Source organism: Hyla sarda, chromosome 10, assembly GCF_029499605.1.
Source record: "Hyla sarda isolate aHylSar1 chromosome 10, aHylSar1.hap1, whole genome shotgun sequence".
In the NCBI taxonomy this organism is placed as follows: domain Eukaryota; kingdom Metazoa; phylum Chordata; class Amphibia; order Anura; family Hylidae; genus Hyla; species Hyla sarda.
The window spans coordinates 106,610,196-106,626,340 of record NC_079198.1 but is presented as its reverse complement, the minus strand read 5'-3'; the positions used below and the strand labels follow the sequence as shown (position 1 = coordinate 106,626,340).

Here is a 16,145-nt window from a genome sequence, read left to right as displayed (position 1 = left end):
GAGGGATTAAAGGGGGAATGAAATGGCACAGGTGGTGGTGATTTTGCACAGAGGGTAATAAAATGGCACAGTGGGTGGGGGGGGGGTGATTTGGCACATGGGGAGTAAAGTGGAACGGTGGGGGATCAGAAGGGGGTGAATGATGTGGCCGGCGGACCTAAAGAAGCAGGAAAAGGAGATTTTATGCTTACTGTAAAATCTTTCTCGAAGGATCCATTGGGGGACACAGACCATGGGTGTATGCTGCTGTAACTAGGAGGCTCGACACTATGGCAACAAGAGAAGTCGGCTCCTCCCAGCAGGGTATACCGGCCCACAGGCACCTGAGGTAATCAGTTTTTGTCCCAGAGCAATAGGAGAAGACCGACAGGTTAAGAGAAAACCACAAACTGTCCGAGCAATCAGAAGAAAAGGCAACTGAACACACCTTCGGACAGAAATAGGAACACCAGAGAAAAAGGGTTGGAGCTGTGTCTCCCAATGGATCCTTCGAGAAAGAGATTTTACGGTAAGCATAAAAGATCTCCTTTTTTCTATCGGCTCCATTGGGGAACACAGACCATGGGACGTACCAAAGCCGTCCCTTGGGTGGGTAAGGAATCAGTCAGGTGGACGGTTGGACCACCGCCGCCTGCAACATCTTACAGCCCAGAGTAGCATCAACTGATGCGAAGGCATGAATCTGGTAGCACCTTGAGAAAGTTTACAAAGACGACCACGCGGACGCCTTACAGAACTGCAAGGCCGAAACCACATAGCGGAGGGCCCAGGATGCCCCTAAAACCGGGTGGAATGAGCCAAACCCCTGAAGGGTGGGATCTTCCCCTTGCAGCGGTAAGCTCCCAAAAAGAGCAGACCGGATCCACCGAAAAATGGTGGTCGTAGAAGCAGGTTGTCCTATACAACGACCTTCCGGAAAAACAAAAAAGGGGGTCACACTGCCGAAAGGAAAAAGTGACTGAGAAATAAGTCCGAACAGCCCTCACCACAACCAGGTTGTGGAACAATGCTTCCAGGGATCAGAAGGGACCGGACAAGGGGATGGTAGGACGATGTTCTCATTGAGATGCAAGTCAAAAACCATCCCAGGTAAGAAGGACGGACCTGGACGGAAAACAACTTGTCCTGGTATACCACCAGGAAGGGAGAACGGCAGGAGAGAGCTACCAGCTCTGACACCCTCTTAAAAGAGGTAAGAGCAATAAGGAACGCCACCTTCCGGGGAAGGGGGAGAAGAGAAATGTCCCTGAGAGGGTCAAAAGGGGCGTCTTGCAGAGCACTTAAGACCAAGTGTAAGTCCCAAGGGAAAAAAGGGGACTGATAAGGAGGGGCAGCTTGTGCCACTCCCTGAACTAGGTTAGGACATGATAATTGAACGTCAAAGAACATTGAAAAAGAGTGGAAACGGCCAAGCCTTTGACCCCTAAGGGAGCTGTAAGCCAACCACGACCGGAGAAAAAGGCTGGAGTTTCACACCAACCGAAATAAGACCGCCAGGCATGGTGGTAAATCTTTGTAGAGGAAGGCTTGTGAGCCCTCAGCATGGTGTGAACCACTTGGGAAGAGAAACCGGGGGTCCTCAGAACCGCTGTCTCAACCGCCACGCCGGTAAACCGCCAGAGACGGTAAATAAGGGTGGCATAGGAGATCTAGGAGATCAGGACGATAGGGAAGGTGCAGAGGCAAGTAGTACAGGAGCCTGACCACGACGACGTACCACGCCCGCCGGGGCCAGTCTGGACCACGAGAATGGTGGGAACGCCCTCTGCTGAGAGTTCCCTCAGGACCCCGAAAAGAGAGGAAGGGGAAGAAACAGATATGGTAGGGCAAAGCCCGACCAATAAACAGATAAGGTAGGGCAAAGCCCGACCAAGAAGAGGAACGCTTGGTTGTGGCGGGACGTGCAGAGGTCCATGCCTGGAGCGCCCCAGAGGTTGCAGATCACTGCAAACACCTCCGGATGTAGGGACCACTCACCTTGGACGGCTGAGGACCGGCTGAGAAAGACCACATCCCAGAAACGCCCGGAATGAAAAGTGCTGAGATGACCGGAAACCTGAGTTCCACCCAGAAGGGAATTTCCCAAGAAGCAAGCAAAGAAAGGATTGCCCTAGTCCCCAAAAAGTTGAAGGGGAAAAGAGCTTCTCCAGGGACCAAGGCCCCAGACTGGATGGTCCTTGAAAACACCTCCCCAGCCAGACAGAGTGTCAGGAAAGAGCGCCCCCGAAAAAGCAGGGGGGAAACAAAGCCACTATAGAAGGGACCGACAAGACTGTCAAGTGACAATGGAGACCTGTCCCACCGGAAGAGAATCACCAATTGAAGAAGTCGGTGATGAAACTGGGCAAATGGCATGGCCTCCACGGCCGCCGCTAACCGACCCAGGACATCCATGCAAAAGCGAATGGAAACTGGAGCAGGGCGCCGAAGTCATCGGACTCTTGATAAGAGAGTCAGCCGATTTGGTCGGACTGGAGCCCCAGGAAAACGGTTGGACTTGTCCCGAATGACCATTCAACCGAAGAGAGACAAGGTCTGGAGATTAAGACTCTCCAGGATCTGAGCCCTGGCTGGAGCTCTGATCAAAAGGTCGTCCAAGTAAGGAATCACGGAAACAACTGTTGTCCGTAAAAGGGGCCATCACAAGCGGCAGGACTGTTATAGGTCCGCGGAGAAGTGGCCAGACCGAAATGGAGAGCCACAATAGAACATGACCGTCCGGAACTGCAAAGCGGAGGTACCGCTGATGACTGGAACAGTGAGATGTGGAGGCAGGCATCCTTGATGTCCACCGAGGAACGAAAATTCCCCATGAACCAGGGACGACAGCACCGAACGGAGAGACTCCATTCGGGTTGGGAAGCAGAAGATGCTGGCTGAGATACTTGAGAACCAAGATTGGGCGAACAGAAACGCCTTTCTTGGGGACCACAAAGAGGTTGGAATAAACCTCGAAAACGTTCCCCTGAAGGAACCGGGACAATGAATGTGCATGGTCCAGACATCCCGGAAGAGTAAGAGGTGACCAACCACCCGAGAAAAGGTGGAGGGGGGGGGGGGGGGCGACCCATCAGATTGAGGAAGGCCTACGGGTGCCTGATGGGGCCGCAAAACGGCCTGAACGGATAGCCGACCTCCGGGTGGGACAGGTCCGGAAGGAGGGAGCCCTCTTCCCGTGAAGGCGCCCAGCTGGATCCTTTGTTGGTAACCTGTGGTGGCACCAAAGGTCCGCAGAACCCGAAGGAGGACTTACAACGGAAAGCGGTTCTGTGAACCGTATCCAGAGGCAATAAAAGCTCTTTTCCGCCCGACGCCTCACTTCCTGAAAGCGGCGTCCACATTCCAGGCTTTAAGCCACATGGAGGGAAGGTGACTACCAGGTAGCTTGTGGCAAAGGCAGCACAGTGGCTGCGCATGGAACAGAAAATCTCCAGCTGCGGAGCATCGGGAGCTAGATTAAATAAATCCTCCAGAGGGATCTTGAAGACTACCCTGGCGGAGATGGGAGACCATAATGAAAGGGCCCTTGACCCCCAGGCCGAAGCAAAAGCAGGAAGATCCTGCTGTCTCAAAAGGCAAAGTTTGCCAAAGTCTCCACCATCATGTAGGCTGGATCCTTGAAGGCAGCCGCATCAGCCAAGCAGTGAAGCAGGCAGATCAAGTGGTTCAGCAGAACCAGACATTTTTTAGATACAGCTTTTACAGATGTAATGAGTGGCTAACACTCCAGTTAACTGTTTAGAGGGAGCAAATGGGTTCAGCAGAATAAGGCATTTTGGAATTACAGCTTTTACAGACAAAATGATGAACTAACGCTCCAGTTGTCTGTGCAGCCCGTCTGTGACCCCAGAGCAGCTGCTGTGAGGAGAACGCCGCTCTAGTTGTAGATAAAGAAGGGAGAAATGCCGGCCAATAGCAAAAGAGGGGCGGGCCAGGAGCAGGGGCACTGCTGATTGGCCCCTGCCCCTCACAACGCGCGCACAGCGCTGATTGGAGGCTAATTCGTGCCTCTTAGAAGCCCCGACAGAGGGGGTGGAACTATAGTGCCCTCAGCTTCTGACAAGAAGGTCAGTAATGGCACCCACGCCCGCTCCTCTCCCCGATATTCACATATGCGCTTGCGGGGAAGCGAGCGAGACGCGGCCGGCAGCTGGCTGCTGCCGAAAGCCAAAGTAAGCCGGCGCTTCATGCGCCCGCATAGTCAAAAACATTGCGGCTGTCAGCCGCATAAAGAAACACACACACCACACACATATCGTTCAGGAAAGTGAAAAGTATGAATAAAAACTGTGCCTCAGTCCAAAAATGCTCCTGCTCACCCCAGCAATAAACATATAAAAAAACCCTGTCCAGGCGAGCCCCTGAGAAAAAGTGGACAAAAAGTGAGGGTCTCCAGAGGTTGCAAGGCTGCACCTAAGGAGAAAGGGAATATACTCACCTCAGTCAGAAGAACTTACCTAATGAAGTCTTCTGTGAGGTCTTCAGTCAGCTTTCTGTCACCTGCATCACGCCGAGCTACCATGTGCGAGCGAGGCAAGCAGGGAAATAGGGGGACCTGGACCCATAAGGTACAACCCCAGGCGCTAACCGTTGGCGAGAGGGGGTTAACAGCGCATATACGCAATGTCTGTGCCCCCTCAATCGCAATGGGGAAACAGTGAGCCGCAGTTCCTGAGTCCCCACCTGAAAACATGAAAGAAAAAGGAATAAAAAAAACTAACACATCCCTAACTAGGAAAATAATAAAACATAAGACCTGGTCTGGAGAGAATTCCAGACCATGTCCACCTCCTTAAGACACTAAGCTAAAACGGATTACCTCAGGGCCTGGAGGTGGGTATATCCTGCTGGGAGGAGCCGACTTCTCGTTGCCATAGTGTAGAGCCTCCTAGTGACAGCAGCATACACCCATGGTCTGTGTCCCCCAATGGAGCCGATAGAAGACCACTGTTAAAACAGTTGTTAATCTGAGTCTGTGCTGAGGCTGGTGCAGTGGAAGCCAGGGCCCCTTACTGGGGTATTGGCTGTACCCCCTGACGGCAGCCCTGTGTACAAGGTAGGGCTGGGACCTGATTGTCCCCTATTTGGAGGGGACACATACATGAAGTCTCATGGGACTCCACGGATGCCAGGGAATTAAAAAAAAAATGTCCGCTATTGGGAGGTGTCCACTAAGGGAGATTTTACTATATAAATTTATAATATTCTGTTTTAATTAGGTTCAGTTTAATATTTTCAGGTTCACTTACTTTACATTGTATTTTGTTTTCTGCAGCTAATGTGCGGTGTGTGAACAAAACCCTACAGTGTGGACTGCAGAAGGACACAGTTTAACTGCACTGATACATTGTAATAAACCCTATAAGGCAGAAATCTCTGCTCTGTTTAGTTTTGAGGATTGCCATTTCATTTCCACATCGCCCTGCTTGTGATTTTTCCAGTTCAACAGTGTTTCCAATTAAGGGTGCCTCCAGCTGTTTTAAAACTACAACTACATGCCGGGAGTTGTAGTTTTGCAACAGCTGGAGGCACCGTGGTTGGGAAACAGAGTTATGCAGTGGTCTCCAACTGTAGTTCTCCAGATGATGCAAAACTACAATTCCAAGCATGCCTGCAGAGCCTTCAACATGGGCTACCATACTGAAGGTTGCCTGGCCATGCTGGGAGTTGTAGTTGGATTTGTTCTTTCATAACTACCATTAATAAGAATTTTCTTTTTTCAATATAGAGGACAGACTACATAAAATACAAAATATTCACTTTATTAAAGTAACAGTGACCAGTATAGAAACCCAGCAACTTACTTCACAACCATAATGGAAATAAAAGTCTGTGCTTGTTTAGGATCCCAAAAAAATAAATCTAAACATAAAACAAAAATGTATTTACAGGAAGAGCGCCACCTCCGTCCATGGGCCTGGTATTACAGCTTTTCCCCATTTAAGCAATTAGGGTTATAATAAAATACTGAAGACAACCCCTGGACAGGAATGGCAATGTTTCTGTGGAAAAGCAGATGTCCGGGCATGCTGGGAGTTGTAGTTTTGCAACAGCTTGAGGCACACAGATTGGGAAATACTGTTCTACATTATTCCGAGCTAAACTGCAATGTGGGGAACAGAAATTATCTGGGAAGTTACTGGAAACACTAGAAAAATTTAAAAAAAATATTTAATTTATTTATTATTTCATAATCGTTCCTGTTGTTAGTCCTGGGCAGCCCCTTTTAAATGTTCCAGAAAAATACAGTGCTTTTTCTTGCTCTTTCCATCCCACAGTTCTGACAGGAATCCTGCCCCTGGTCCTCTCACAGAGCCATGTCACTTTAGGGACGCCTCAGCCCGTGGGTTGGGGGGCAGCCATCTAGCCGGACCCTTGTGGCAAACCCTTTTTGAGCAGGGATGTCAGGAAACTCCCCAACTCTTCATCCTAAAATTAAAAAAGAGAAGCAACAACATAATATCACATCACAAAAACAGTACCCTATAAACGAAACTGAATTCACAGCCTTAAAGGGATACTCCACTACTTTATAACTTATCCCCTATCCTGGGAATAGGGTGATACGAGTCTGATTGTAGGGAGGAGGGTCCAACCTCAGAGACCCATTCTATTGTTTTTACGTTTAAAAAAAAATATATATATATATATATATATAAAAACAATGTAGAAGAAGAGGAACGATAGATTATTTTGCCCTTTTGCCAACTTTACTGAATCTGACCAGCACATGCAGATGTGAGAGCAATCGCTTCCTCCTGTAGAATTACTGTTCTTTACTCTTCATACGAAGGAGATAAAAGGGAATGTACAAATTTAGGTTTTATGGATAAGAGCCAGATTATTTTTTTTTTTTAAATCTGTTACTTTTTTGTAATTTTAGGTCGTTATTTTCTGATGAAACATCCCCTTTAAATGCCTGCCTTATGATAACCCATGTCCCTAATGTTACACAAGAATATATGCCTAGATTTGGCTACCCTAGAGAAGCCTGCACCAGTGATCAGTAGATTGTCTCATCGCTTTATTCATTTATTTTTTAATGGGAACCTGCCATCACATTTATGCTGCCTGAACCACAAGTCATCAGGGTTGTTCCCAGAAGCCTCCTCCCGCCCCACCAGCCTCTATTGATAGATCTCTACTTGTACCCTGGAGGGCAAAAGATCTTTGCAGCACCTCCAATGTACATGAAGTTTCAAAATAAAGTTTTATTCCACAGCTGCCAATTATTCCATGTTGTCTATTACACTATAAATAAAAATGGCTTATCCATCAAAAAAACCCAAAAAACTTCATCTATATTTGGTGTAATACAATGATTCTGTTATTCTGATGACCTAGGACCATGGTTCTATGGCCTACTAGTAGAATTTTATTTTGTTGTGCTACTTTCCTGAACTTTTTTGTACCCAGGGAGAGATCTATCAATCAAGGCCAGTGGTGTAGGCAAATAAGCCCCCCCCCCCGCCCCCCAGGGACCTCCCCCATGACACAGAGTTTAAGCAGCATGAAAGTGATGACCTTTCCCTTTAAAAGGAACCATTATAGACCTATTTCCCTGTTGAATGTTGATATTAAGATCTTGGCTACTCGCCTATATGGAGTAATTAGCTCTATCATTTATCCTGACCAAACTGGGTTTATGCCGGGTAGGGCTATTGATATTAATGTGAAGCTCCTACAGCTTAGCATCGCAGCCGTGGGGTAGGGCCTTCCTACTGGAGTGGCGGTTAGTCTGGACCTTTATAAAGGCCTTTGACTTGGTTCCGTGGCCATATCTGTGGGAAGTCCTGGGTGTGTTTGGGTTTGGTCCCCAATTTTATGCTTGGGTTCGCTTGTTATACGATAGCCCCAGGGCTCGAATTCACACTGACTTGGTTGTTTCTCCTCCCTTCCTCCTGGGTGGAGGCAGGGGTGCCCGCTATCTCCCTTCCTTTTTGCGCTGGCAGTTGAGCCTTTGGCGGTGGCCATCCGCAAAGATCTCACTATCTGTGGTATCCCCAGGGGGTCTATTGTAGAGAAGGTTTCCCTTTATGTGGATGACACACTGGTGTATTTATATACCTGCTTGACTGGTTTAGCTCGATTTCAGGCTTGCGGGTTAACTGGCCTAAGTCCTCTCTAATGGCGCTCTCGCCTGGAGTCCCGATGCAAGTGGTTCCCCGTTTTAGATACCTAGGGGTGGAGGTTACTGTGTTCCTGGTGGAGCCGCTCTTGTGCTCCACTGTGGAGCGGTTGACTGCCTGGTCCTCATTCCCTCTCTCTCTCTAGCCAGAAGGATCAATATATTTAAAATGGTTTACCTCCCTAAATTCCTTTACCTTTTTCATTTGGCTCCTGTGATGCCCCCTAAGAAATATTTTAGTAAACTGTGTGGTGCTCTGGGATCCTTCTACAGGCAGGAAAAACCTTCCAGACTTGGTCGGGCTCTTCTCCAGGCTCCTAAACGACATGGCAGCCTAGCTTCCCCTGATGTATATAAATACTTTCTTGCCTCTCAACTGGTTTATGCAGCGTGGTGGATCGATCTGGATCAGTCCAACTCAGCAACTGCCTTGGCTGGAGCGCTTATGGGTTCCTATGTAGCTCGCTCTACAGGTATCACTCTCACTCCTCCTTTCCTATTCCCCTACAAACTATAGCTAAAGTGTGGTCCGTGGTGTTGAGTACATTTTCACTGCCTCTGGTATTTCCTCTGGGGGGGGGGGGGGGGGGGGGGGGGAACGTTCATTTACCTCACCTGCATGGGTTACAGGATGCCAGATTCTGGGGTTCTCATGGAGTCGGATTCGTGATCCATTTGTTTGGGGAGGACCAGGTTTTCTAATCCTTTTCGGACATGAAGGAACGTTATGGCATCCCTGGAAATGCCTTTTATAGGTATCTTCAGCTGAGGCATGCGGTTCAGGCGCAGTTTGGCTCCCTGATGTTTACTCCCATGTTTTCTGATGTGGAGCTTCTCCTGGGCACCACAGATCTTTCTAAACCCCTTACTCAGTCCTATGATCTCCTTCAGTCGCTGGGACCTAGCCCATTCTCAGAAGCCTTTCATAAAAGGGTGGCCGATATCCCGGATTTGTCTGAGTGCCAGTGGAAAGAGGTTGAGGGCTCATACAATTCCACCGTAGTTAGTAGTAGAGATATGTTGAATAAGTCTAGATATGTCTTGAGATTGTATTATACCCCTGCTAAGCTGAAGAGTGTTGGCGTTTCCCTGTCTGACATATGTTTTCACTGCTCTTCAGAAGTCGGTACTTTTTTGCATGCCGTGTGGGAGCGCCTTGTCATAGCCTCATTTTGGAGGGAGGTGATGATGTTTCTGGCAGATAATTTGGACTTCCCTTTCCTACTTCCCCTGTGGTATGCCTGCTGGGAGTCATTAATGAGGTGGTCTCTGGTTCGCACAAACTCCCACTGATCCGCTTCCTGCTGTCCTGTGCCCGTAAAGTGATAGTAATGACTTGGAAGGATACCTCCCCTCCCCCTCGTAAGTGCCCTAAGAAATTTGACAAGGTGTGGACCCCCTGGCTCTTATTTGATTTGTCAGCTGACCCTCCGACTCGGTTGTCCCAGTAGGTTTTCTATAGTGCACTGTTGTTCTTTCCAGGTTGGGGTTACCGGGATGTGTGTGTATGTGTGTGTATATGTGTATGTGTATGTATGTATGTGTGTGTGTGTGTGTGTGTGTGTGTGTGTGTGTGTATGTGTGTGTATGTATGTGTGTGTGTGTGTCGGTGTGTGTGTGTGTGTGTCGGTGTGTGTGTGTGTGTGTCGGTGTGTGTCGGTGTTGGGCTTTCTCCGGTTGGGTCTCAGATGCGCCCTTCCTTCCTGCTGGTGAATGTGTTTTGCTTACCTTACATTGTGATGGAGCCGGTCTGTGGACCTACAGAGGCGATTGTTTTATGTTTCACCTTGTTGGTGATGTTTAATTAAACTGCAAAACTAAAATACTTTTAAAAAAAATAAAAGGAACAAGGACCAAACCAGGTCAGGAGAAGAGCAACCCAATAATCCAACAATGTTCTTCTCACTGAAGAGATATGAAAACTAAGAGTTATCGTAAGTGGCAGCCTCTGCTTTGCGGCGCATGTGTGCTGAGAGCACTTGCATCAACGGCGCAAAACTTCAAAGCAGGAATGAGGCCAAGCCATGCATATTAGAATAAAGGGGGCGCAGATGTGAGTGGCCAACACCTCCTTGAGTCTTCATGAAAGATAGAAATGCATTTTGGATCAAGCACAGCTACAAACATACAATTCACTATATCGTACAAGCAGCTAAATAACAGCAGATCAGATCATGACAGATTCCCTTAAACTCTGTATATACTCTTGTTAAATATAAGCCCCCCCCCCCCCCCCTCAGAGATATAATGGGAGTGCTCCTTATGGACATAGAGAGTTTGTTGACTTATCTATACACCAGAACCTGTAGACTTCAATGTACCCCATGTGGGCAAAACATTGAGGGTCACATGGAAGGGATTATTACCCCTTACAATGCTTTATCATATAAAACAGATAACCCATCATTTCTATTGCTACACAGCTTAATGCAAAGCAACACATTTTCCAGTGAGTTGTCGCAGTTCTGCTTTGCATCCTGCCTGATTTGCACGGCTTCTATGGTCCCTGTTTTCTTCTCTGGCTGCTTGATTTTCTTTGCCACCCTTCCTTCATCTCCCAGCAATCATTGTAACTCTGCCAGCTCAATCTCTGAGAGCAGCCCCCACCCTCCTGCTCTGAGCTGCAGAAAGAAGTTCAGTGTGTGACTGGCTGAGACCACACACCCCTCCCAGTTCTCAGCACTATAGGGAGAATAACATCACTGCAGGGCAGATACCATGTGGTCTCTGTCTCTTAGGAGAGTGGGGGCTGCTTTCAGAGAGGGGTTTAGACAGAGTGGATGGCTGGATGATGTCATTCGCTCACTTCCTGCATGAAAGTGACAACCAAAGAGGGGAAACTGCTCTATATAGCTAATGAATGATACTTAGACAACTGAATATGTTGATAAGCAGGAAAGGATGGGCTATAGGGTAAGTTTCCCGGAGTACCCCTTTTAAATTCTCAACAGTCAACCGCACATGAACCGATTCACAATAAAACGTGTGACTTGCTGCATAGTAAGGGGCCCTCTATGCGAAATGAAACACAATCAGAATCTCTTAGTAATGCAGCCTTAGGCTTAGGATCACAAGTGCTAGTAACATGGTATCCTGTCAAAACTCACCTGATATGTCCAAGATATGAGAAGATCTTTAGTACCGGGGTCATCAGAACTGGTGGAGACCTGGAGGAGGATGGATTCTACCATGATTGAGCCATCAGGCATGTGCTGTACTGAGCGATCCTTCAGAATGCTGCACAAGAGATACAAATATAGTTTAGATCAGTGTTTCCCAGCCAGGGTGCCTCCAGCTGTTGCAAAACTACAACTCCCAGCATGCCCGGACAGACTTTGGCTGTCCGGGCATGCTGGGAGTTGTAGTTTTACAACAGCTGGAGACACCCTAGTTGGAAAACACTATTTTTTTTTAAATTTATAATAGTGAAAACTAGAAAATATTGAAATTGCTCCATATACAGACAGAAAGTGAATCGGCAAAAAAAATTCAATCTCTATAAGTCTGCATAGAGATTGAATTTCCTTCCATCTATTACAACGTCTCGTATTTCACGAATGAACTGCAGACACCGCACATGAGAGCTTTAGATACAATCTTAACCTCTATATGTGGTGTATGTGTCATTCTGATGACGTCCTGTACTGTAGGAAGTTGTGTAGCTTTTTCCAATCAGACCACAGTGCTCTCCACTAGAGATGAGCGAACTTACAGTCAATTCGATTCGTCACGAACTTCTCGGCTCAGCAGTTGATGACTTATCCTGCATAAATTAGTTCAGCTTTCAGGTGCTCCCGTGGGCTGGAAAAGGTGGATACAGTCCTAGGAGACTCTTTCCTAGGACTGTATCGACATTTTCCAGCCCACCGGAGCGCCTGAAGGCTGAACTAATTTACGCAGGATAAGTCATCAACTGCCGAGCCGAGAAGTTCGTAACGAATCGAATTTACTGTCAGTTCGCTCATCTCTACTCTCTGCTGTCGCCACTGTCAGTGTCAGGAACTGTCCAGAGCAGAAACAAATCCCCATAGTAAAACCTTACTGTTCTAGCTCCAGTTTATCTGAATAAGTAGATACTTTTACTCCCTAATAAAAATAATAATTCTAAAGCAACTCTTTCCTACATTGTGCCTCCTGTAAAAGTATCAATAAACTGACACCCGGGTGTTCCTACAGTGTCCGCATGTGGCATAGTAAATGGTAACACCCAGTTGTCAATTTATTCATACACTGCTTTAAGAATTGACGTGTCAGATAACACCATCACTTACCTCTTCAGGTGGTTGAATATACGCAGCACTGTCTCCTGTTCTTTGTGGGGGTCTTGAATGTGCACCCTACAGGTGAACCTCAGCTGGTGCTCACCCAGACCGATTTCCTTCAAGGCCTGCTCGGGTGACACAAGACGCAGACTCTGCCCAGAACATAAGGGGAAATGAGGTAAATGTCTGTCTACTTTATCATAGCCTTAAAGGGGTACTCCGCTGGAAAACATTTAAAATCAACTGATACCGGAAAGTTAAAACAGATTTGTAAATTACTTCTATTAAAAAAAATCTTAATCCTTCCAGTACTTATTAGCTGCTGTATGCCCCAGAGGAAGTTCTTTTCTTTTTGAATTTCCTTTCTGTCTGACCACAGTGCTCTCTGCTGACACCTCTGTCCATTTTAGGAACTGTCCAGAGTAGGAGCAAATCCCCATAGTAAACCTATCCTGCTCTGGACAGTTCCTGACATGAACAGAGGTCTGATTAGACAGAAAGGAAATTAAAAAAGAAAAGAACTTTCTGTGGAGTATATAGCAGCTGATAAGTACTGGAAGGATTAAGATTTTTAAATCGAAGTAATTTACAAATCGGTTTAACTTTCTGGTATCAGTTAATAAAAAATAAAAAAAAATTCTGGCACAAAACATCTTATCCCCTATCAAAAGGATAGGGGATAAGATGTTAGATCGTGGGGATCCCGCCGCTAGAAACCCCTGTGATCACCTGCGCGGCACCACAGTCATACGCTGCACGGAACAAACTCCGCTCTGCGACGGATGACTGTCGACTACGTTCTACCATACACGCCCCCTCCCATAGACCTGAATGGAGGGGGTGTGGCATGACGTCACAAACATTGGCGCTCTACGCCCCCGTGTTCTGGACGCTGCTGCTGCCGGCCCGGAGATTGCGGGGGTCCGTTTGATAGGGGATAAGATGTTTTGCACTGGAGTACCCCTTTAAGTCTTCTACAGATGTCTCATTTACTAAGCAAGCATCACTAGTAAAGAAAAAAAAATGAAGGGGAATTCCAGGATTTTTTTTTCTTCAGACTTTGAGCTCATGATACCAAGTTATAATACCGTATAATTCGCTTCTATTACCTCCGTCTACCGCTTTGTCTCATTCTCATGCACAGGACCCACACCCGGAAGTGCTGTAGTGCAAGTGTTTTTATTGTACTGTTCTCTCTGACCTTTCCCATCATTCCACGCACCAGAGACAATAGGTCATAAATCACATGGTCTCCAGGGGGCGTGACTATGCTGCAGTGGGTGGGTGGGAGTGATTTACAGAATTAGTGCCACCCACCCACCCACTGCAGCATAGTCACGCCCCCTTGTGACCATGTGCCGTATGCCATATTGTCTCTGGTGCATGGAATGATGGGAAAGGTCAGAGAGAACAGTATAATAAAAACACTTGCACTACAGCACTTTTGGGTGTGGGTCCTGTATGTGAAAACCTGACAAAGCTGCGCACGGAGGTAACAGAAGTGTGTTACACAGCATTATAACTTTGTATCACGGGCTCAAAAGGGGGAAGGAAAAAAAATCCTGAAAAAAAAAAAAAAAAACTCTAAAAACAAAGTTGCACATGAAGACTTGTGACAAATTTGCAACTTTGTTGGTCAAGTCTGAAATGGACTGAACCACTGTGTTAAAGTGTACCCGAAATGTCAAAAGTTTTAATTGGTCGGGTTCGCAGTGCTGAGACCCCCACCGACCAGAAAAAAAGAGCAGGGAGAAGCACGCCCACCTCTTGTGTCTGTAGAACAGTGTTTTCCAACAACTCCCAGCATGCCCAAACTACAACTCCCAGCATGCCCAAACTACAACTCCCAGCATGCCCAGACAACCTTTTTCTATTTGTGCATTCTGAGAGTTGTAGTTTTGCAACAGCTGGAGACACCCTGGTGGGAAAACACTGATCTAGAGTCATGGGGCCCTTACTATAACACAAATGCCACAGTAATAAAACCATCATCAATGTCGAAATTATTTCTGATTTCTAGGATCTGTAACTACAGCAACACGTTGCACCATGTACATTTTATCCTTCCTTACATTGTCTTTCATTATCAGGGTTCCATGCATCAGTCTGGGCTTCTTAGCATCTGGCACAAGACCTAGAATTATATATAAAAATGACACCTCCATGCAGTGCACATGATAACAAAAAAGGACTGAAAGAGAGTCCCAGATCCTAAAGAGAGAACCTGATCCCGTCTACTTACTGAGCGCGCTCTCCTTCTTCAGCAGCCCCAACGAGATATCCACTGGTATGTTAGGGTTGGTGACAATGGTGGCCGTCTCGCCATTGAAAGGCATGTAACACTGGATATCTGCAAAATAATTCAGTTTAGGAGACCCCCTGTGATCATAAGAATGGGGGTCTCATGTTTCTTCTGGATGGAGTAGCTGTCAAGCACGCCTGCCACCCCTCCACTAGGTCTCTACATGACGGACTGATATAGCCAAATATTGTACTGAGATGGAATGGAGTAGTAATCTGTCTTCTCGTTCATCCCTCTACTGGAGTTTTCCCCAAAGCAGTGTGCCTCCAGATGTTGCAACACTGGCACCCTGCCAGATATTAATGGTTTAGCACAGTGTTTCCCAACTGAGGTGCCTCCAGCTGTTGCAACACTGGCACCCTGCCAGATATTAATGGCTCAGTGCAGTTTTTCCCAACCGAGGTGCCTCCAGCTGTTGCAAAACTACAACTCCCAGCATGCCCGGACAGCCAAAGGCTGTCCGGGCATGCTGGGAGTTGTGGTTTTGCAACAGCTGGAGGCACCTCGGTTGGGAAACACGACTCTACTGAGAAGAAATGGGACTCATGATTTCCATGGTTCCCATCTTGAGACATGCCCTTTAGTTTTCCTACTTACGAAACTCTTGCTCAATCTTCTGCTTGAGGAACTCCATCTTTTTGGCTTCTCCATGGACCAGCAGTACATTCCGGGGCTCTGCCTGGCGAATGAGCTGCATGATACCCTTGGCATCGGCATGGGCGCTGAAGGACATATACTCCACTTGCATTTTGACTTCCAGCTGCCAAAAAATGACAGTGACTTGTCTTAAAGGATAAGTATCATGGAAGAAAACGTATCCCTTATGCGAAACAATAGGGGATACGTTTTAGATTATGGGGGGGGGGGGTCAGAGTGCTGGGGCCTCCGCGAGCTCTTGTTTGGAGTCCCGTCTCTCCTTCACATTGGCGCGTCACGCCCCCTGCCCGAAGCGGAGGCCGACCCACGCCCCCTCTATATAGATCTGTGGGAGAGCCGTTCGGCAATCTTCAGCTCTTCCCTAGAGCTATATAGAGGGGGCGGAGGTTGGCCCCTGCTTCGAGCAGGGGTCGTGACCTGCCACTGTGAAGGAGAGCCGGGGCTTCGTACAGGAGATCGCAGGGGGCCCAAGTGCTTGGACCCCCCCCACGATCTAAAACTTATCCCCTATCCTTTGGATAGGGGAAAAGATTTCTTCCATGATACTTCTCCTTTAAGCATGATGGCTTTAAAGGAAAACTGTCAGCTTGCTCCCCCCGCACTAAGCAGCAGTACTGGCTGGTAGTGCGGGGGACGATGATCAGTTTGATGCTTACCGTGCCCGGATCCGCCCCGCCGTTCGGCTGTAATCTTTGGCTTTCGGTATATGCTAATTAGGTGCTAACTGGCACCGGAAGGGCTAACTGGCACTCCGACATCAGCGTTTCTGGACGCAGCACTGCCCATCAATATTCCT

General features: G+C 47.5%; 1 protein-coding gene across 6 annotated transcripts in view; it reads right to left on the bottom strand.

Annotated features, from left to right (window-relative positions):
- Positions 1-5,763: 5,763 nt before the first annotated feature.
- INTS11 (integrator complex subunit 11) overlaps positions 5,764-16,145 on the bottom strand; it is a 75,725-nt gene continuing 65,343 nt past the window's right edge. For all 6 annotated transcript variants that reach the window (XM_056543327.1, XM_056543332.1, XM_056543328.1 and 3 more), the window contains 6 exons: positions 15,290-15,452; positions 14,633-14,740; positions 14,463-14,524; positions 12,400-12,542; positions 11,236-11,365; positions 5,764-6,429 (listed from right to left, as the gene is read on the bottom strand). In XM_056543327.1, the coding sequence (XP_056399302.1) occupies positions 6,364-6,429; positions 11,236-11,365; positions 12,400-12,542; positions 14,463-14,524; positions 14,633-14,740; positions 15,290-15,452 (672 nt within the window). In that variant the 3' untranslated portion in view covers positions 5,764-6,363. The remainder of the gene's footprint in view (positions 6,430-11,235; positions 11,366-12,399; positions 12,543-14,462; positions 14,525-14,632; positions 14,741-15,289; positions 15,453-16,145) is intronic.